This window comes from Chlamydotis macqueenii, chromosome 3, assembly GCF_036417535.1.
Source record: "Chlamydotis macqueenii isolate bChlMac1 chromosome 3, bChlMac1.mat, whole genome shotgun sequence".
Taxonomy (NCBI): domain Eukaryota; kingdom Metazoa; phylum Chordata; class Aves; order Otidiformes; family Otididae; genus Chlamydotis; species Chlamydotis macqueenii.
Genome location: NC_141558.1, coordinates 37962928 through 37984875, shown reverse-complemented (window position 1 = coordinate 37984875; position 21948 = coordinate 37962928). Strand labels below are relative to the sequence as shown.

The 21948-nt window shown below is 37.4% G+C and overlaps 1 protein-coding gene across 2 annotated transcripts in view; it reads right to left on the bottom strand.

Moving 5' to 3' along the window:
- Nucleotides 1-600: 600 nt before the first annotated feature.
- CYB5R4 (cytochrome b5 reductase 4) overlaps nt 601-21948 on the bottom strand; it is a 38873-nt gene continuing 17525 nt past the window's right edge. The window contains exons 6-17 of one of the 2 annotated variants that reach the window (XM_086743737.1): nt 21867-21921; nt 19588-19645; nt 19389-19482; nt 18764-18796; nt 17964-18086; nt 9053-9193; nt 7708-7860; nt 6916-7066; nt 3485-3652; nt 3313-3399; nt 1719-1883; nt 601-809 (exon numbers count right to left, since the gene is read on the bottom strand). In XM_086743737.1, the coding sequence (XP_086599863.1) occupies nt 755-809; nt 1719-1883; nt 3313-3399; nt 3485-3652; nt 6916-7066; nt 7708-7860; nt 9053-9193; nt 17964-18086; nt 18764-18796; nt 19389-19482; nt 19588-19645; nt 21867-21921 (1283 nt within the window). In that variant the 3' untranslated portion in view covers nt 601-754. The remainder of the gene's footprint in view (nt 810-1718; nt 1884-3312; nt 3400-3484; nt 3653-6915; nt 7067-7707; nt 7861-9052; nt 9194-17963; nt 18087-18763; nt 18797-19388; nt 19483-19587; nt 19646-21866; nt 21922-21948) is intronic. The other variant, XM_086743736.1, reaches the window with a different exon arrangement.

The window sequence follows — 21948 nt, the reverse complement described above, 5'->3', positions numbered from 1 at the left end:
GTGGTGTTATGTTTTTACCCCCAGAATGGGTCATCACAAGGGATGCCTGATACCAGTGAGGTCACACAGAAAGTGTAGTGGAGACCAAGACTCTCTGCCTCTGTTCTGAGTTCTCACTTGGTGTCCTAAGCTTGTGCAAACCTTTCTGTATGACATTATAAACTGAAAATATAAAAAAAAAAAAAGCAAAAATGCATAATGTGAAATTATTTTTTTTATTATTTGATGTAAATTTTTATACTTTACCAAAGGTACTTCTGTTTGTTTACAAAGCCAAAAATGTATCTGGATCACTTGCAAGTCAAACAGAGATATCAGATGAAAAAGAACATTTTTCAATGACTGGTTACCTGAGTTACAGTGCAATATTTAATTTCAGACAGTATTGCTCTTAAGACTTTTTACAGTAAGAAATAATAAGTTTTTCAAGTCAAAACCTAAATCGGTGCGTGTCACAAATTTAAGAACTCTCATGAACCAACAACAGGAAATATCTTACATAATGCATACTATACATTTTTGCTTGTGTCTACAATAAATTAATACCCTGGATGACTTAAGTATTAGAAAATATTTACAAAACCAAGATAAAACACAGTATAAAATTTTTTTCAAAGATCTATTTCTTATGAGAAACAGTTTGGTACCAAGAGTGAAATTCAAGTCTTAAAAATTGCTTCTCACTTATTTAAATTAATGAATGTAAATAAGAAGATTGAATTATACAAACAAACATTGATATCCTGACATGGGTTTATGCAGTAAAAGCATGTATCTCTTCTTGGGAGTATCCAAGATCCTTTAGGTATCTGAAAGTCAGAAATCAGGTTGTTAATATTAATATTTGGAACCCAAAATCCATCACAGATACAGCTGAAGCATAACATCAGCACCACAATCTTGCTTTTATTCAAACATGCACAATGAAGTTTACTTTTGCAAATACATTTAGAAAACAACTCATGCCCAGGAGCTCGTATGTGCTACATGATCTTTTAGGTTACTGAAAAAATGCCTAAAAGTAAACACAGATATCATTTTAATTATCTCAGATTTCTCAAGAGGTAGCATAATTGTTGGCTAATTCCACCCTCCATTACATCCATGCACCTGATTTCAGTAGCGCTGCAGAAACGCAAGTGAAGTCTATATTGGTTCAATATTTTGAAGCTGGGTAAGAGAAAGTTAGAAGGCCTTTTATCTTTAAATATATGGCATATAGAAATAAGGAAAGTATCCGTTACAGATGTAAATAAATTCATTAACTGGAAAAAAAAAAAGGGAGAGAAATGTTGGTGACAGAACAGCTGCTTTGAATTTTACTTTTAATAACTTAATTTGTCAAGCTAACACCAACACAGAAAGTCTATTTCCTAACGTAGGAATTTTTCTACTAACATCAAATTAAAAGCAGCATTTAAAACTTGGGGAAAAAAGGTCATTGTTAAAGAGATGCTCTTAAAAAGTTTTAGACAACTTACTAGAGCTCATGAAATTTACACATTGCTGATATTTACTTATCTACACACTAAATATAATCCTAAAGTAAGATGCCAGCTATCTATCTTTTTTTTTGTTTTAATTTAAAAAGTTTTTTTGCAAAACAGAAAACATAAGGTCGTTTTTGAAAGACTACCAACACAGAAACACCATAGCTGGTTAGGTGACAAGTTTTAAAAAAATTCCTCATTCTCTATTTCATCATTTAAAATACTCACTGTACGCCATTTTCTGTAAAAGGTGTTGGACCACAGATGCAGATAAGCACTTTGGAGTCTTTTCTGCTTCTTTTCACAAACTCTGAGAGGAGAGATGAAGAAATCTTCCCCTGTTTACCCACCCAGTCCTTGGCTGGTTGTGAAAGAATGAATTGAACTTCAAACCTGTCAAGCAGAACACTATTTCAGGATATTGCCGCCGACTGGAAGTCTGCTAAACAAAAGGCTAGTGACTGAGGCACTGACGTTTCCTACGATTACCTTCTTGTTCTGCTCAGCTCCCACTGCACAGTATCAGATCTCACAGACGCGTAGTTGTTTCTACCAATCAAGTCAATGAAATCACCTCCAGTATTGTGTATTTATTTAACTCAATCTTTCAATCTTAAAAATTTTAGCTGTATATTTCACTTTACAAAGAATAACAGCTGGTAACCATTAAGATACTGAAGCACAGATTTTATTGTTCCATTATTCACTTACACAAATGTTGCTGGAGCTCAATACACAAGTAATGAATTAAAAATGCTTAGCCAAACTTGTGAAAACGTGAGTACAATTTCATCAATAAGAAAATACTGTAACTGTCTTTAAAAACCCAGTAGCAGGATAGTTATTGAGTAAAACAACCAAGTGCTTGTGTATCTGAGGCTCCTAGCGAAAGGGAGAAAGGGTTTTTACCATAAATTTGCACAGTGTCTCAACTATGAAGCTTTGAATGTGCCAGACATCACCAGGTTATGAATTACTATTGATGTTCCACTTCAATGTTGTGAAGAAACAAGTGAAATTAATTTGTTCATACAATTTCAACTAAGTAAGTATAAACAAAACGTACTTCTATCACATAAAATCTAGGCAGTGACAATTTATCTAGTGATAAAAGCAAAGGTACTGAAATTAAAAGGCAACATGATATTCCTGTGTCTCCTGACAGAACTATGGCCTGCAAAACTAAGTTGACATTACATGTGCACACCCCCCCCATCCCCGTGCATTTTAATTCGCAATTACATTGTAACTGAGGGAAAAAAAAATGCAACAATTCAGCAGTAAGTAAAAATTAAAGTAGTGGGCCTAATTTAAACTTTGAATTTCTAGATAAACATTTTCTCAACTAACTGACACCAAAGAGACTTTTCAAGACTTCTCTCTAAATTCAGAATATTGCTCCCAGGGTATGCCGTTCCTGACTATCACTTCTGTGCTTCTCTTTGCATATCTGTATTTTCTATTGCTAATTTTCTTCACCTTCAAAAAAGCCTCTCAGACAGTCTTCACAATCACCTCATCTAACATATCACAGAATCATGGAATCATATAACGTAATCACCAATAAACATCTATTGCCAAGTCAAATCCCTGGCTTCCTATGGGACCTACAGAACATAATGACACAGCCACCTGCTATGCATCTGTCACAGATACAAGCACATCTCCTTCCACTCCCTAGGTCTCACTAAATTCTTAGCTAAAAGATTCCAGAATCAGGATCTGTCTTTATGCGAAAGCTGTACAGTTAATCTCAGCCCCAGGATTTGTTCTTCTCTACACTGGGATTCTACAAGTTGTTCTCCGTAAGACTTTTACATACCTTTCATCTTTAAGAGCTAATTGCTCTAGTTGGTTTCTCCAAAGTATGTCATCTTCTGTTTTGTTGAAGAAGATCAGCTTCACTGTCCTTAAAATAAATAAACAAACTACAGATTGTTTCTGTATTTGAACCACATGTTAAAGAATCAGAACTTACTGCATTATACAGAAGCCTTTTATTTACATTTTGTTTTGCATCTCTGCAATCCTCCAATCTTTTTGCCACTAACCCAATACAGTATCTTTCTTGCTGTACCTGAAAGTCTGTTGAACTTGTGACCTCTCTTCTAAACATCATAACCCTGCCTGCAGTTGCAACCTCTAGTTCAGGAACTGCTATCCTAAGAAAAATGAAGTCTTTTGAAGTTACTGAGACCTGACAGAGAATACAGTATATCTTGTCAAGTTTTATCTAATGATTTCTCAATATTGTTTGAGCATCACTGCCTCAATTAATAGCTGGTATATGAACTTTGTAGACTTTTTTAATATTACATACACCAGCTTGTAGAGGTGAAACTGGAATTCCAAGAAGGTTGTGTCAGTAAAAAGTTCATAAAGATGTAATCTAAACACACAGAGAAAATTAACTCATAACTTGAAGAGCAAACTACAGATCTATACCAGGTTATCTTATTCCTACTTTATTTGTTGATTTATAAAATCTATTTTCCTGGAAAGCTACTGTTTACAAGCATTACATTTGCCAGATAGTTCATATAAAAATAAATGCTCTGTCATTAAGATCAGTGCTATTATCTCTCCAGATTTTTACACTACAATGGAAGTAAAACACAAAAGGATTGACTTTACAAAATAGAATTTACCATTTGATAAAACCACATAAACGTAGCTTCTCCTTTATTGCTAATAACAGACTAATACCCTGGGACGACTGATATAAGACAGATGATCTCCTGTTAAATGCAAGCAGGTCCTGAGCTGCATCTCACAGGGCTTTAAGTTACTGTTGTTGTTTTCCACTTAGGCACAGCTCTGAGCAGAGAGAGCACGTTGCTGTGGTGCCAGAAGCAGTAAGTTCAGTGCCACACCTGCAGGAAGCCTGAGTGCTGGGATACTCAGCACAGAAATGCATGCAGAACCACATGGGTACCTGTCAGGGCCACCACTGAGGTTGAGCTAAGCCTGCTGATCCTTCACACCACACAGTTCCCTAGACACAGTAGTCCACTACAGACTCTCCTTTTACATGCGGCCAGTCTAGCTTCTAAGACACCAGCACTAGACACAGTAGTACGCTTACTTGATGCTGTGCTGAAACTATTAATTCCCATCACCTCATCCTCCGTAACTTGCAGAGAGCCACTTTCACGCACGCGCATCACATGCTAGGACTTCTGTGGAGAGTTCATGATCTCCAGCAGTCACATTTAAAGATACCAAGAAATCTCTTACAAGCTACATCAAATGCCAAAGATAAGAGATCATCTTCTGAGAAGCATGTTCATTTTCTGCTGCCAAAATATAAAACTGAGGTATGACAGCTGTGTATAATACACTTCATCAATAGTGTTGTTGAGAGAATGAAGTTCCAGATGCATTACAACCCAAAAGTTACAATGTACAAGCTTTGTAAAGCTTGCCTCATATAGAACAAAACAGCTCCAAATTAACTATGCTGCATCTTTAAATATTAAAATAAACTCATTCAGAAATAACAGACTTGAAAGATAATAGGGAGACTTTGGCTAGACAGTAAGAATGGAAATCCAATGATCTAAGCCCATTACATCACAGCAAATGCTGCCTAGGGAAGCTGTGGATTCTCCAACATTCGCAGTGCAGCCCCAGAGCTTCAGCAGCACTTGTCCAGCAGTACAGACAGAAGCTGCTTCTGCACCCTCAAGTGACAAGCTGGTCATTATTCAGATCTTTCCTCAACTTTCTCTCCGAAATTTGTGTTCTACTGTACGTAATCCAAGTTTACACAGTAAGATAATTTTATGCAAATTCTATATATATTGTTATATATATTATCCTGTATATAAATGCTGTATATAAATGCATACACATACATTAAAGACATTCTTGAAAAAAAAAAAAAAGACACAAAAAAACCAAACCCCAAACAGTGAGAGTTAAACAGCAAATAAAAAGCTAAGAAACTACATTGCCTAGAGCAGTCAGAAACATTAAGCTTTAAGTGTCTGCATATAAACAGAACCTGTACTTGTACTAGATCAGGTCATTCTAGCACCTAACAAGCTGCCACGGCAAGAAGGAAAAACTTGTTTACTTCAACTCAGTAAGAAAATATATGCTGTTACATCCTAAGCTAACTGTAAGCGTCAAGTTCCCATAGAAAACTGTGCTGAAGAGAGTTAAAATAAGCAACTGGTCATCTTTCAAGGACAGGGTAGATACCAGCACCATCTGGGCAGCAGTAGTCTTTCACGCACATTGTCAATTTTGCTTATTCTGGTTACGGACAAAATGTCAAGATTTACATCTAGTCTCCTCAAGTTTTGCTTTCATATTTTCACAACCACCTTTACTGGACATATTAAAAAAAAAAAAAAAAAAAAAAAAAAAAAAGTGATTCCAAATTCTCTTAGTACTGCTTCTGAAGCATTTTGTCAGATGACAGATTTATCTTTGGGATTCACAAAGTCAGCCAGCCATGTGTTATTTGCTACTGACAATACATGATGCTTTGGAAAATCCAAATAGTACCCAGTCTCTCTGCTCACATAACAGGGTTATATGAATAATGTCTGGGTTTAGATTGCTTTCTAGAAACAGATTTCTGCAGTACATGTAGTTCTTTTTAGCATTACTATAAATACCAGTGTCCAATTAATTGTTTCAAAATGTGCTTCATGAAGACATAATGAACCAAAACATCCTGCACTTATATTGAATGAAACTCAGTATTAGCAATTAATCTGCATTACAAGAGTCTGAATTCAAAGGTACAGGAAAACAGTAGCAAGTCTGCTGAACTGTCCTGTGCAACAGCTTTAAATAAAATACAGTTCAGGCATATTTTGTGTTTTTATACTCTCCCAAATTACAACAGTTCATATTGACAAAAATTAAGCATTTGAATATGCTTAATGCTACAATTATACAAGTCGCACTTTTGTGAAAACAGGGACTCATAGAGCATAAATATGTTACTGTTGCTTAGCAGGTGAAAACAATATAGAGGTGTGCTAACTATTCAAATAGATTAAAGAGAGCTATAACTAAAGAGCTGAAAAACCCCTCAGTCCAAAAAACAGCATCAACATTGAAACATTTCAATACTAGAAAAATGCACTCAAATGCAAAGCTAGTTTTTAAAAAAATAAAACCTCAGATTTTCTACTTGCTCAGCTCATTTGTATCACAACTAAAGTAAAAAATGCAAATCAGTCCATTTTGCTGATGGTAGCCAATAACCAAATGTGTAAGCTCCCAAAGACTCTGACAGGCTATTCCCTAAAGCTTACCAGCTTCTGGAGCAAGCTGAGGAAAAATGCTTTCATGCCATTTATTAATTTTTAAAAAATGTTTTATTAACACTGAAACTTGCCCATTATGTTTCATCCTTCCTATAGATTATTCTAGCTTGGGGATATATCGTAAGAAGTGTACATACCGAAGGCAACTAACTTCAGCCAAAGCGAAATTCAGCAGTTTAACCATTGGTGTGAAGCCTGTGCCTGCTGCCAATAAAAAGAGCTCTTCTGAAGTTTGAACCTGTGACTTCTTGAAGTTACCTTCAGGATTGCTGACAGAAATATAGTCTCCTTTATTAAAACAAACACACACAAACCAGAATAATAAAGATTAACCGGATAAAAGCAGGCTGATTAGTACTCAGATTTTTAAAAGGCCCTTTCATATTGCCTTCATTGTTGTAGTATTAGGGTTCCTTCCAAACTTGTACTACACATTTCACACAAGGATCATTCTTGTTAAAAGAACAGATGTCCAATTAAAATGTCTTGTTTTGATGGATTTTACAGTATACGAGTACACAAACATTTGCAAAGTCAGTGTTAAAATCTGCCTCATATCTGAAACAGAAAAGGAAGTGCACCTTAAGTCTTTATTTATTAGCTGTCTTTATTCAAAAGTACAAAAAGTTGTTCTAAGAATATATACAATCAAATACAAAGTAATCAACTATCATGTGTGATACAGTTGACACATCTGAACAATTAAATGGAAGATCAGTCAGGAGAGCTTTATGTAACGGAAAACTCCTTGTTACAGTATACAGTCTGTTCATTTGGGGCATGGAGAATAAGGTTTAAAAAAACGTTTTAAGTATGTCCTGATGTATAAGTAGGTAAAAATAAGAACACAACAATATCCAGACAGTGAATCTGAAAAGATAGAGCAATCACTGCAAAACCAAACACAAAAATCCCCAACATATACTTACCAATTTGTAGGTGGTCAACTGCCTGTGTTAACAGTCCACAGGAATAAATTTTAATCATTAAATATATATGTGCACCAGCATCGTGAGATGGTTCTTTGAAATCCAGTGGTAAAAAAGGCAATATAGGTGTGTACGGTTTTACTACTTCTGTCCCTAGACAGAAGACGAAAAGGTAGCTGAAATAATATGAAAAGTACTCTATATCCAGCAAATTTACTGCAAACAAATACCAAAATAAGCAAACAGTAAACAAATAATCTGCATATCCCATAAAAATAACACCCTTGCCCGCTTTTAAGCAAGTATGTTACTTTTCACTGCACCAGTTCTTATTATAGTAGATTTCCATTTCCAATTAAAATATGCAGGCCATTGTACAGTATGTTATTTCTACACTACTTAGCAATTCAAAACACTGGAAAAAAAAGATCGAGAGTCATCCCCAATGAACGTGAATATCTAAACATTTGCATTTAATTTCAAGTACCACAGCTTGATTTTTTCTAAATTGAAATAGATTTTTAGTACTGCATGATTATATCTTCTTCCACTATCACTTCAAAAAGCTATTGTATAATGAAAGAAAGAAAGATTGCAAGAGTTAGACACCAGCAAAAATTAGGTAGGGAGGAGGACAAATCAGTCTGCAATTAAAGGATATTTAAAAATTCTTCTGAGAAATCTCTCTACCATGCATAGTGCACTGCAAGCACAGTGACCAGCATAACTACTAATGCACAAATTTTAAAAAGTACCCTTAAAAAATAAAACGGATATTTCTTTGACCTCCAATTTTATTTTTTACGTTTACCTTTTACAAAATTTTGAAGAACAGTGCTTAAACAATGCTTTTGAGGATGCATACCTCCCAAAACTTCATGTTATCATCAATAGTGTGCAATTGAAATGTAAAGAAGTGTTACCATGCCTGCTATAAATCCCTCAGAAAAAGAGGAAAAAAAAAAAAAAGCAAACTTGCAACATTTACCTTCTGTATGCCAAAAAAGCGGCAAACTAAAAGGAACTGACTAATCATACATAACAGTTGTACAATGAGCTTCCACCCCTTCAAAGATAAACAGCACTACTTCAGTAGAGAGAATGTTTCAAAGGGAGAGTTGAAAGAAGAGCCAATAAGGTCAACAGTAAATGCCAGCCACCTCGACAGTTAGCTTTCCAGCAATATTAATCCCGTCAGTTCATTAATAAGCACTGACTGTCATCCTGGAAGCAAAGATTTTCTAACTACAGCCAGGGAATTAGTGGCAGTGCACTTGGCATTCTCCCAAGACTATGAAAACAGCTTTATGTTAATATGCACAGCTACATTCTCAATTTTTCTTACCTGCAATGATTTGCTTGAGGTAAACATGTTGCCCAGTAGGAACACGGAGATGTGTGCTCTTAGGCAACATTAAGCAGAAGAGCTTGGTGTCATGGGTAACTTCTGTCTTAGAAACCAACTTGCATTTTCTGTAGAACAGTCCTAAAAACATGATTTTACTTGTTACTTAAGTCTCAATCTGCCTTTCTATTCTTATACACCTTTTAATAAGAGATAGAGAAAGGCAGGTATTTTGCTCTATACAGTTATATTAAGACTATAAACAGATGGTTCTTGTACCATTACTTATAATTATTTTTCTAATTTTGGACTAAGGACTCTTTTATAGCCTTACATTAGGCTTATAACAGACTGAATCTCTGAGTTACCAGCATTGACTGGAAAGAAGGAAAAAACCCACCAAATACTAGTAGAAAGGAGAACCTCCCGTACTACATTGCACCTGCACTGAATTCACCTTATGACTACAGCATGAATACATATATATGAAGACTAAAATCAGTTTGGGTAATGCAAATAAGATGTAAGCAAGGCAAAGCACCACAGCCCTCAGTAACAGACTGCCTAAACCCAGACAGCATCCTGCATATTTATTGGGCTGACCACCCTGCATTGTTGCAGTTTCACTGCTATTACCATGCTGAGTATTTCTGATACAGTTTTGCACAGTTTTTCAGGTACACAATACTAATACTTAAATGCTTACACACAACATAAAATGAAATTAACATCTGTGCCTACACAGGCAACACATGCTTCAGCATTATCAATAAATATTTTAGACATGAATTGGTGTCTTTCAGCTAACTAGAAATTATGAACTCCAGTTATATGTTCACATGCCTACTTAAATCAACTATAAAGTCATATGTACAGCAAAAGTTTTTGTTGATACAAGGTGTTTTGGAGGAGAGGACATGGGTTTCAAATGTGCTTTCCAAACGCTGGGTATTTTGGAGGAGAGGACATGGGTTTCAAATGTGCTTTCCAAACGCTGGGCAAAAGGTAAATGAAAGCAAGAAAGTATTTAAAAAAAGAAAAAAGAAAAAAAGAAAAAAATCACTATGCAAAGTCTGCATTTCCACCAAAATTTTTTAAGAAACTGAGAAAGAAACCAGGGAAAGAACACTGCTAATCAGAATAACTATTAAAAAAACCAAACCCTGTGTACATTCCTATCAGTAAGGGAGAATTAAAAAAAGGGATAAAGGCGAAATAAACTGTAACAGTTTCATCAGTACCTTATGGAAGCTTAAAGTAATGTATTTTCCCTATACCTGCAATATGCTCAGAGCAATAGAACCCATTTACTCTGCCTCTGCTACAGCAGGGGCAATAACTGATTGCTTACAGTGGAAATTATCTCTGTGACAAAGCACTCGGTGTAAGGCTAGCCAGACCTGCACCCGTTTCACCTCAGCAGCCATCCTCATCTATGTAATCTGCATCATTACATCCCTTCACGATCTAAGAGAGGATTTGAAAACACAACAAAAGGGAGGGCTATGCCCTGCTGATTATAACCAGAGATCACAGAACGTAAGTAGGGGTAAAGCAGCAAGGAAGAGTACGTCGAAGAACAAGAAGCAGGGACACAAAAACAACCAGTTAGTAGCTTTCACTCTGGAAGGAAACATGCCTATAAAGGCTAATTTAGCAACAAATGCCGAATATAGGAAGGTATCCCTCAGCTCTCAACTACAATATTCTATTAACTGATAGAGGTCTGTTGCCATTGCCACAATAAGTTGGTATTTGACTACTTAGGAGCAAGTGTCCCGACTTTCCTAAAATACCAATGAGAATAACAATTGCTACATAAGGCAAGTGAGGGCGTATTGTAGAAATCCAGATACAAAACCAAAGACGTAAACTGAAGATGACCAAAAGTCATTTTTCCTCTTCTACCTTTAGAAGAGCATTTTTCAGCTAAGCCTTTGTTTCAGCACTGCAGTTTTTTAGCTCTAACCTGAAATACCAGCATAATGATAGTATCCCACTGCCGAAACAATTCTGTAACTCAAGGGAAGTGTCACGGGCTATAAAATACTGGAAGCTTAGACCATCCAAGAATTTAAAAAAAAAAAAAAAAAAAAAAAAAAAAAAAAAAAAAAAAAAGCAAGCAACAAAATCCCACGAGCAGCACTATCTAAATCTACTTCCAAAGCAAGACAAAAAAAAAACAGAGAGAAGAAGCCTCTTCCCTACAATAATCCCATTATGTCATTTATCATTTTGAATGTAAAATTTGTAACCAGTCCCAGTGAATATTTTCACGTGAAGCCTCTCAAAATTTGATAGGTTCATATATGAGAATACTTAAGCCTGATACCCTTCTAATGACACTTTCTGCATTGAAGCAATTTCAGGGAAGCGACCTTTCTTCCCCCCTCTTTTTCTCATGTTATTGAAAAATACTCAAGTCACTAGCATAAATAGCTGGGCTAGTCAGGAAACAGGGTGAGATGTAAAGGACACAAGCCCCAGCTCAGGAAATTCCAACTAGGCATCACCATGAGGATGGTCTGGTCAAACAGTGGGGCAGGCTGCCCAGAGAGAGTCTCTGTCCTTAGAGATATTCAAGCTTTGACTGGACAACTTTGAGCAAGAGGTTACACCAGATGACTACTAAAGGTCCCTTTCAACTAAGTTAGTCTATGATTCTAATATTTCTTTAAGTCTTAACAGGTAGAAGTAGAAGCACCTGGACCTTTTGCCACTGCACCAGCAGATGCTTCTTTACTTCCTGACTTCAACCACATGATGATTCTCCTCTGAACAGGAATGGACTGTCAGAAAATCTGTAATAAGTGTACATCACTTGTACACAGCCTAAATCCTGAAGTCAGTCAAAATTCTTTCTCGAGTCAACAACACTTCTTAAGCAAGTCTGGCCTGACAGAGTACTTATACAAGTTTTCAGTGAAGTTTTCATTAAATGCAAGACAAAATGTAAAGGAAATTCTAGGCATTGCTGCAGCTCAGGTGACTACTGCCATTGCTTCCTTGCTCCTACCTCCAACAGCACCACTAAAGAGACGCCCAAGCCACTAAGGCTGGCTGAACTTTACTAACTAGGGCTACAGTTTGAGAACAGGTACCAATTGCTGGACCAAAAAAAAAAAAAAAAAAAAAGCTTGAAAGGATCTCAGTAAGATAGCCTGTCCATTCTCCTTCCCCATGTTCCCTAAGAGTCCTTTAAGAATTGTTTTGAGTATTTCAGTAAATTAATCTAATGAATTATCATTTTCCAAGTAACTTATCTGTACTGCAGTTTCCTTATTGCAGCATCATTACCCCAAACATTTTGCTATTCCCCAGATATTCTGGATTAAAAACCCAGCCAAAGAGTTCAAGACAGCTGGAGCCTAGTTACAGAGTGTTCTGCAACACCGCAGTCAATTGCTGCCTGAAGGGACAGCCATCACTATAACATTTCCTTCTTCAGTAAGTACAGGATCACAGCCTGTCAATTCAACCACAACAGAAACAAAAGAATTTTAAACAGAGAAAAGCTTTTTTTTTTTTCTTGTTTTCTCTTCCTTTGCTGTCCTGTTCAACTGTTTTTATCCCAACGCACAAGTTTTACCTTTCTGTTTCCTGATTCCCCTCCCCATCCCATTGGGGTGGGGGAGAGGAGCGAACGAGCAGCCACGTGGTTGCCAGCTGGGGCTAAACCACAACAGTTCCCCACTATAAATGCCTGCAGAGGCATGATGTAAAGCCCCTGACATGGAATACATCTTTCTTCATTAATATTTTCTTATGTCTTTCATCTAACATCCTACAAACCACTTATTTTGAATGAGCAGACAATTCAGATGTACCAAAAGAATGCCTACAGCCCTGAAAAAGAAAAGGCAGTAATTTCATTTCATACCAATCTTGAAGTAAAACAAAACATCATCAGCCCTCTGGTTATATAATATAAATTTTATAAAAGGTTTATTGTAATTTGGTTTTCTACCATTCTTTGAAAAACAATACATACTAAGATTGCAAAGTACAGTATAGAAACAAATACGCTAAGATTGCTGTAAATTCTTCAAACTTAAGAATTACTTGGAAGGATATGGGAGGCTGGTAATATATTCCACAATACTGAGCAGCTAATACTCTTTCAGATATTTGGGAGTGAAGAGAGAAATTAAAACACTCATTCATCAACCGATTCACTGTTTCCTGACAATTATCTGACCTTTCCAACCTGTCAAATCCCAACCTTTCCCACACACAACGAACTAACCTTTACCTCCCTCCTTTTCTTCTTAATTTGTCATACAGAACTTTCGTTCCAACTCACTCAATCTGACTTTTGAAAACAAGAGACCTTTCTAGGTCTAAGCAAACTGCCACTTTAGATTGTCTTGTTTGCTATATTAAATAAAATTAGTTCATTATCAATGGTCCCAATCAAATTTGGAGCTGCAACCAAAACCAACTGGCAATGCAGGAAAAGCCTTTCAACAAGAGAACATCAGCCTCTAGTAGCAAGCTGAAGGAGAACAGTTGCTTTCAGTATCCCATGAAGCCCAGTTAACTGGCAGATGCCAAAGACTAGAATTTGCTACCAAGCAAAAGGCACTGCTCTCTCAATTTTGGAACATGATGCAAGTGCCCAATATCAACTCCTACTTTTCAAACTAGTGAAAACAGTTGGGAAGGAGGTTAGCTTTGACTAAACTTTCTGCAGATACTGAGTGTCAGCATCACAGCTCCTGATCTCTTCTCAGAAGCCACTCCTACAGCCCTCCTGCTACCAAAACCCTGCCACATAAACTCAATACAACCACAGTCTAGAGACATCCCTCTCTAAACTGAGCTTCCTCCACTGCTGGAAACAAGACCTACAGGACCATAATTAATATATATATATGAAATAAGTTTTACTAACAAAACTGCTGCACAGATAACGATATCTTCTGGAGAATCATAGAATGGTTCCATGCACAAATAAATAGGCAAACTGTACACATACAACCTTGGTAACGCGGCCATTCCAGCCTGCAAAATAAACTGTAGTGTTAAGGAGAACCTCTATGTCTGTAACACACTTCATCCTAAGCATTTCTGCAGTTTATCAAAGAACAATCTAATCTCCTCTTCAAGGATCTCTTCAAAGATCTATTTAACCTAATATACAAAACGTATCAATTCATTTATGAGGTCAGAATTACTTACCAGGCCTGAAGTAGCCATTATTTCCAGAATAAAGTTATTTTGCTTCAGTAGTATGATATACAAACTCAAGTGCACATCCAATAAAGACAAGGAGAGCATCTGGAGTTATTAATCACCATTTTTGTGCTCACACTGTACAAGGTTGCTTTACACATAACATTATTTTGCTTCCACAGAAATGGAAGCAAAATTAAAAACTCTGCAATTTATAGTAATGGGCCACAATTCTAAGCACAAAAAGATAGTGGCTACTTAAAACTAAGTTGAACAAACAGAAGCCTCCAACATATAGATTTTATGGCTCAGCTGAAAGCACAGGATTGGAATATGAGACAGACATTTTGGTCTGAACATTCTTCCTCTATAAACCTTCTGGCATGTTCGATTTTAAAGTTAAAATTAAAATCAACAGTTTAAAATTAAAAGAAGTGTAGAATAAACGTTTCTGGAGTAGGGATTAAAAAGCCATAGATATAAATATATTTGCTAGATTCCTCACCTTTCTAATCAGGGAACTGATGAAACTCGGGCTCAGCAAGTCCTTTAACTTAAATTGAGTTCAAACCTATATGAATTCAGTCAGTGATATATAATAAAGTTATCCAATATCTATATGTCCTGCGTAGTTTCAGTAGGGATGGAGTTAATTTTCCTCTCAGTAGCCGGTGTGTTTCAGATTTCGGATGTGAAGAATTTTAATAAAACACCCCGATGATATCGATTGTTGTTAATGAGACCAAGGACACTGTCTGGCTTTCCAAGTCTCACTAACGTGCAGATGCAGGAAGCTAGGAGAGAGACAGACAAAATAATTGACCCAAACTGGCCAAAGAGCATATTGCATGCCATAAACGTCATGCTCAATATATAAGCAGGGGTTGCTCATGGCGGGGGGTATCTTCTTCCACCTCTCGCTTGCTTGCTGGCATCGTTCCCTCTACCTTGCTGCCTCCCTTTCGCTCCTTTGGTTGCTGCTTGGTTTCGTTTCTGTGGTCACTGCTTCAGACGGCCTGTATTGGTCATTGTGACATTGAGTGGTGAGAAATTGTGCACTGTTCATTTTGTATATATTGATATACTTATACTCTGTTATTATTGTAATTTTCCTTTGCTATTCCAGTAAACTGTCTTCATCTCAACCCATGAGTTTTCCTTCCTTCCCAATTCTCTCCCTAATCCCACTGGGGGGGGCGGGGGGGGTGTTGAGCGAGAAACTGTGTGGTGACTCAGGCTAAATCACAACACAACACTATAACACTTCTGTGCATAACATGACAAATGCTATGCTGGAGACTGACTTCTTAGAAAAAACTGCAGAATAATAATCTAGGAACCACTGGTTACTAACCTTCAATTTGGATTTTTGACAGTTGCATCCAATCTTCCTCACCTTCCTCATTTGCAAAGGAGCTATAAAGCCACTATATTCTACACCTCTTGTTCTTTCAAGTTATTTGCTCATTTTGTTTTCCATAATCATATGGATTCAATGGGTGGACTGTTTAGCAGATGAGGAATTGGTTGGATGGTTGCATCCAGCAATGGCTCGATGTCCAGATAGAGGTTGGTGACAAGTGCTGTCCCTCAGAGGTCCAGTACTGTTTAATATCTTCATCAATGACACAGACAGTGCGATCAAGTGCACCCTCAGCACGTTTGCAGATGACACCAAGCTGAGTGGTGCAGCTGACACGCCTGAGGGACAGGATGCATCCAGAGGGACCTTGACAAGCTCGAGAAGTGGGCCCATGTAAACCACAAGAGGCTCAATACGACCCAGTGCAAGGTCCTGCACGTGGGTTGAGGCAACCTCCGGTATCAATACAGGCTGGGGGATGAAGGGATTGAGTGCAGCCCTGCTGAGAAAGACTTGGAGGTACTGGTGGATGAAAAGCTGGACATGAGCTGGCAATGTGTGCTTGCAGCCCAGGCAGCCAATCATATCCTGGGCTGCATCAAAAGAAGCATGGCCAGCAAGTCGAGGAAGGTGATTCTCCCTCTCTACTCTGCTCTTGTGGAACCCCACCTGGAGTACTGCATCCAGCTCTGCAGCCCTCAGCACAGGAAAGACATGGACCTGTTGGAGTGGGTCCAGAGGAGAGCCATGAAAATGGTCAGAGGGCTGGAGAACCTCTCCTATGAGGACAGGCTGAAAGAGTTGGTGCTGTTCAGCCTGGAGAAGAGGAGGCTCCGGAGAAACCTTACTGTGGCCTTCCAGTACTTAAAGGGGGCCTAAAAGAAAGATGGGGAGAAACTTTTTAACAGGCCCTGTAGAGATAGGTCAAGCAGCAGAGGTTTTAAACTGAAAGAGGGCAGATTTAGACTAGATATAAAGAAAAAAAAATTGTGGTAAGAGTGGTGAAACACTGGAACTGTTTGCCCAGAGAGGTGGTAGATGGCCCATCCCTGGAGACGTTCAAGGTCAGGTTGGACAGGGCTCTGAGCAACCTGATCTGGTTGGAGATGTCCCTGCTCCTTGCAGGGGAGTTGGACTAGATGACCTTTGAAGGTTCCTTCCAACCCAAACCATTCTATTATGATCATGAAAAGTGACAAGGAGAGACAAAATGAGCAACGGACAGTGGAAAACATAACAGTCCAGGCTGTAATTCCTTAAATTCAGAGGATTATATTGAAAAAGTCTAATATTAAAGTAGATGAGTCAACAGTTTCTGAAACTCTCATAAGGAAAATTACATTCTGCATAAGCTAAAGAGATGTGTTTTTATGCAGTCAGTCTGCCTTTTCTACCACAGTAATCTCTCAACTTTAAAGGCCTAAGTAGCATAACTAAGAGCCAGTAAGGGGTGTACAACACTGTGATCAACATTTAATTAGCTCTTAAAAGTGTACAGCTTTGCTTTCACACATAATAATGTCAAACAGTCAAATTTTGAGCATCATTAGACAGAGAGCCAAGAGGGTTTTTGAGAAATTTGACAGCTGCAATAACATCAGGACCATGCTGATATCATATAATGTAATTGTGCAAAAACTTTTCATTTATCTGTTTAAAAAAAAAAAAAAAAAAAGCAGCACACTAATCAGACTAATGCATTTTGGTGGTGCATAAAGTTCATACTATTCGGTTACCACACAATGAACTCAGAGGTAACATCTACTTCTTGCAGACACATCAGCTTAGTCAGAGCTGGCTTCAATACCCACACATGGTTTTAAGTGTCTTATTTAATCATAGCTCAAGTTACAAAGATGAAGGGTGCTGGAACAACATTACAGCATTGAAAGATGTTACTACATCTGTAAGTAAGACTTGGAAGTAGAGGCTTTTGTTCCTTCATTACAGTTACTCCTATAAGGACTGACACAAGTCCATGCACTATCTCCTCAGGGTCTACTGAGGTTTTTATATGGACAGAAAGGATATCAAGCACACAGGTGGCCATGAGATGCAACAAGATTCAAGCAGTCTTAACCTTCCTCTACTAGGTTCTTTCAGTCTTTCCACAAGCTTAGAAGACCTCCAATTCTACTGCAGGACAAAACAAACCAACAAAATAAAGCAAAAAACAAAACAAAACAAAACAAAACACCTCTAAGCTGAACCTTTTCAAGGAGAATTCCTGAGAAGCTTTCAACAAGACCAGAGAACATTCTTCAAAGAAACAAAGTATGACTACAGGAAAAGAAAATCCTGGGAGAAATCAAGCATGTCTAATGCTCCAAGAAGTCTTAAAACAACTAGTAACATGGTGATGAAAACACTTACCTCTGTCTGTGCGTTTGATAAATGTATTGTGACTCTCCAAGGGCTGTCCCAGCATTTTCCAATGAACGTTATCCTTTTTCTTTAAAATAATCTCTACTTTCCCAACCTTTTCAGCAATATTCACTAAAAGATAAAAGGTTTCACATCACTACTTTTAGTTACATTTTGTACAAAAAAAAATATTTTACTCTTCCATTATAATTAAATTTTAGAAGGATTAGTCATTTCTCAAGATACACAGAATTAATCCGTTAAATTAAAAGATCAAATTTAATATACTTCCAGCTATCTCATTATAATGTTTCGCAGTGCATTTAAAACAAGCACTAACTTAATATGCATAATTAATATATCTTATTTACCAAATACATTGTGAAAAGCTTCACAGCCCATCTGGTGAAAAAGAATGCTCATGAATTCAGAGTCCTCATTTACTGGAAATTGGTAACAACTACTACTTACCTCTTCCTTTGTTTTCAAGGCCATTTGAATGAATAATTAAATCCCAGAAAATCCCAAAGAACAGTTTACAAATACACAACAGAACAAACTTCTAATTATTTTGACATTTAGTCATACTCAGAGGGATCAGAGCACCATCAACTTATTAATTTCACAGGCTCAAATCCCACAACGGAAAAAAAAAAAAAAATATTCGGTCCTGTGGTTTGATTTGATTGATTGTGTCAGAACCTGGTGGTAAGCAAAACTGAAGTATCTGATGAGTCAGAACAACAAATTGAAATTCCACATTCTGATACGAGAAGAGATACAGAAGTGCTGCGAAAGACAGTACTTACCAGCCAAGTCTTCTTGAACTGCATGATGCAAGTCTGAAATAAAGAAAAACAAATTATTCTAAGAGGAAACAAAACTACATCCTAGTCATTATATACACACACAGTTTAAAGCTAGAAATACTGAGTGAACTAATGAGCCTAGAACCATATGCACTTTTATCTGGCCCTAAAATTTCACTTGTGTATCATATCAGTCCCAGTGACTTCTGCAGGCCTAATACATAACATGAAGAAAGGCATCATTTTCCCCATCACTTTCAATGATGACTCATGTAAAGCTATCAATCTGGCATTTATCTAAATCATTCCACTTCTCCTTTTTGAATAAGCGCATTTCAATAACCATCAAAAACACACTTGAAGAAAAATTCACATTACTTTTACATAAATTTCTTACTACATTTTATTCCACATGTAAAAAGCTAAATACATACTAAACAAATGAAGATGTGAGCTGATAAAAAATGTAATTCCTTTACATCAAGGTACTTTAAGTTACTCATCTTTAATGAAAGAGGAATAAAATATTAATTGGTATACATAAAACACATATGGTCTGATGAGAGGGTTTTAATAATGTAGAATGAAAATTCAGTACTTTCAACTGCAAAATTACAGTACCTACCAACTTCTACAAGATACGAGTGGTCATCCACAATAATCTCTGCCCTTAAACGTTTGTCTTGACAGTCAACTATCACCAACTCTGCATTCATATCCTTTCATAAGCAAGGGAAAAAAACAAAAACAAAAACAAAGTTCTCTCAGAATTCAAGCTGGATCACAACTGGATCTCGTAATTCTCTTTCATAAAATACACTTACCTTCTGCTTAGTATATATGACAACGGTGACCAAACTATCAGTTTGGAACCAGTCATAACTGTAAAACAAAAAATGCAGTAAAGAAAAAAATGCATACTTTCTTTGGGCATACCAAAACATATTTAACTAGTAGTTTTCAAGTAGAGATTATTTCATTAATTTACAAGCCACACTATTTACTATTTTTTACTATTTACTGTTCTTTTAAGAGATAAGTTCTTGTGGTTTAGCCCTAATCACCATACAGTTTCTCGCTTATCCTCCCCCTCCCCAGGGAGATGGGGGAGAGAAATTGGGAAGAAAGGAAAACTCATGGGTTAAGATGAAGACAGTTTACTAGAATAGCAAAGGAAAATCACAATAATAACAAAATATAAGGATACTAAAATATACAAAATGAACACTGCACAATTTCTCACCATCCAGTGTCACAATGACCAATACAGCCTGTCCTGAGCAGCGATCATGTAAGTGAAACCAAGCAGCAAGCAAAAGAGAGAAAAGGAGCCAGCAAGGCAGAGACAGCAATGCCAGCAAAAAGAGATGCCCCTTCCATGGGCAACCCCCACTTATACACTGAACATGACACTGATGGCATGGAATACTCTCTTTGGCCAGTTTGGGTCAATTCTGTCTGTCTCTCTCCCAGCTTCCTGCGCTTGCACATTAGCAAGACCTGGAAAGCCAGATGGTATCCTTGGTCTCATTAGCAACAGCTCATATCACCGGTGTGTTTATCAACATTATTCACATCCAAAATCCAAAACACACCAGCTACTGAGAGGAAAACTAACTCCATCCTTGCCAAAACCAGGACATAAGTCCAGAGCCAATAATTTTGAAAAGACTATTAAAATAAAAACAGCCTAATTATGCTTCCTGGTAGTCAGTACATTGCAGCTAAAATTATATGGCATTCGTTTTACTTAAAAAGCATGTGGATCCTCTTTGCAGCATATGAACCTTCCTAACAAGATGACTAAAATTCTTGACTCCAGGTAAAAGCATTAAACAGGCAGGCTGGCTTTCAGGAGTAATAGATTTCACATACATATCACAAAACCTCAGTTCCCTTCATCTCCCCAAATCAAGATTTTACATTCCTATGTTCCCAGGCCACCCAAACCTTGTAATAAATCCAGGGTAAGGTAAGAAATAGAAAGCCTTCAAATGCTGATTGCTTGCACTGCCTTACACATGCCAAGAAGTAACTTACTCACCCAACCCCAGAAAAGCTATTCCTTTCTCTAGTCTTTTTCACGGGGACCATACATCTGAACCTCATGCCTGGCTCTCCACTATAGGACATCCGCAATTCTCACCTGACTCTAGCATCTTGAAGGTTGCAATCCTAGCAAGTGACAGCCAACTCTGTCCCCACAACAAGATTAACCTCTTGCATCTTCTCCCTTACTCAATGTCCTAACCACTTCTGTCTTCTGTTTGGACTCTTGGACCAGAAAAGAAGGCAGAGAGGGACAATGCCTCCTCCAGCAGACACACTCCTGACAGCCAATACATTCTAAGCTACACACCTTCTAGTCACACACCAGAACATGCCAGATACACACAGGAAGAAAGGCAGCGGGGTTTGGGGAGCACCCCAGAAGATAAGCCATGTTCCCAGTTGTTCACAAGCCACAATATTTTACATGACTGCATATAACTAGCCCAGAGATAACACACTCACAGGAGATTTTGATTCAAAATGAGAAACTGAACCCTGGCGACTCCAGCCATCATGGAGTAAAATGACACCTCAGTGACAATAGCAGGCATACCACAGTGAGGTTTTAGAGCCTGCTTTGCATATTGTAGAAACTTGGATACAGCTATCACATCTTAATATAGTCCAGCTTGAAATTAAGTACTTTTCCAAGGCATGCCAACTCATATATTTATGGACAAATTAACTAAAGTAAAAAAAGTAATCAGCCCAGCTGGAATCACTTTCCAGGAGTTTTCTCAAGAAGCAAGGCTGAGGAGCCTGCAAATATAAGCCATAAATTTGTATACAACGCAGGCAATGGAAACGTTAGAAACCAACAGAGTAAGCCAAGAACCTTGCATCACCATCTGCCTATATGGTCAATATGACCTTTGGGAAGTTGTTTAAACCTGAACCTCAACTTTCCCACTTATGAGAGGATGGTAATGATACATACTCATTTAGCTGAAACATCAATAGCTAACCATGGAAGAAGCTGCTTGCATTTACCAGGAACTGCACAGAATTATTAAACAGAGTGTTCAGCAGACAATGCAATACAAAGGTTTACCTTGGAGTTAAATCTTTAGCAGAAGCACCCAGTATTTTCTTCTCAGGAAGCACACCTACAAAAAGCAGAGTCCTTAAAATAT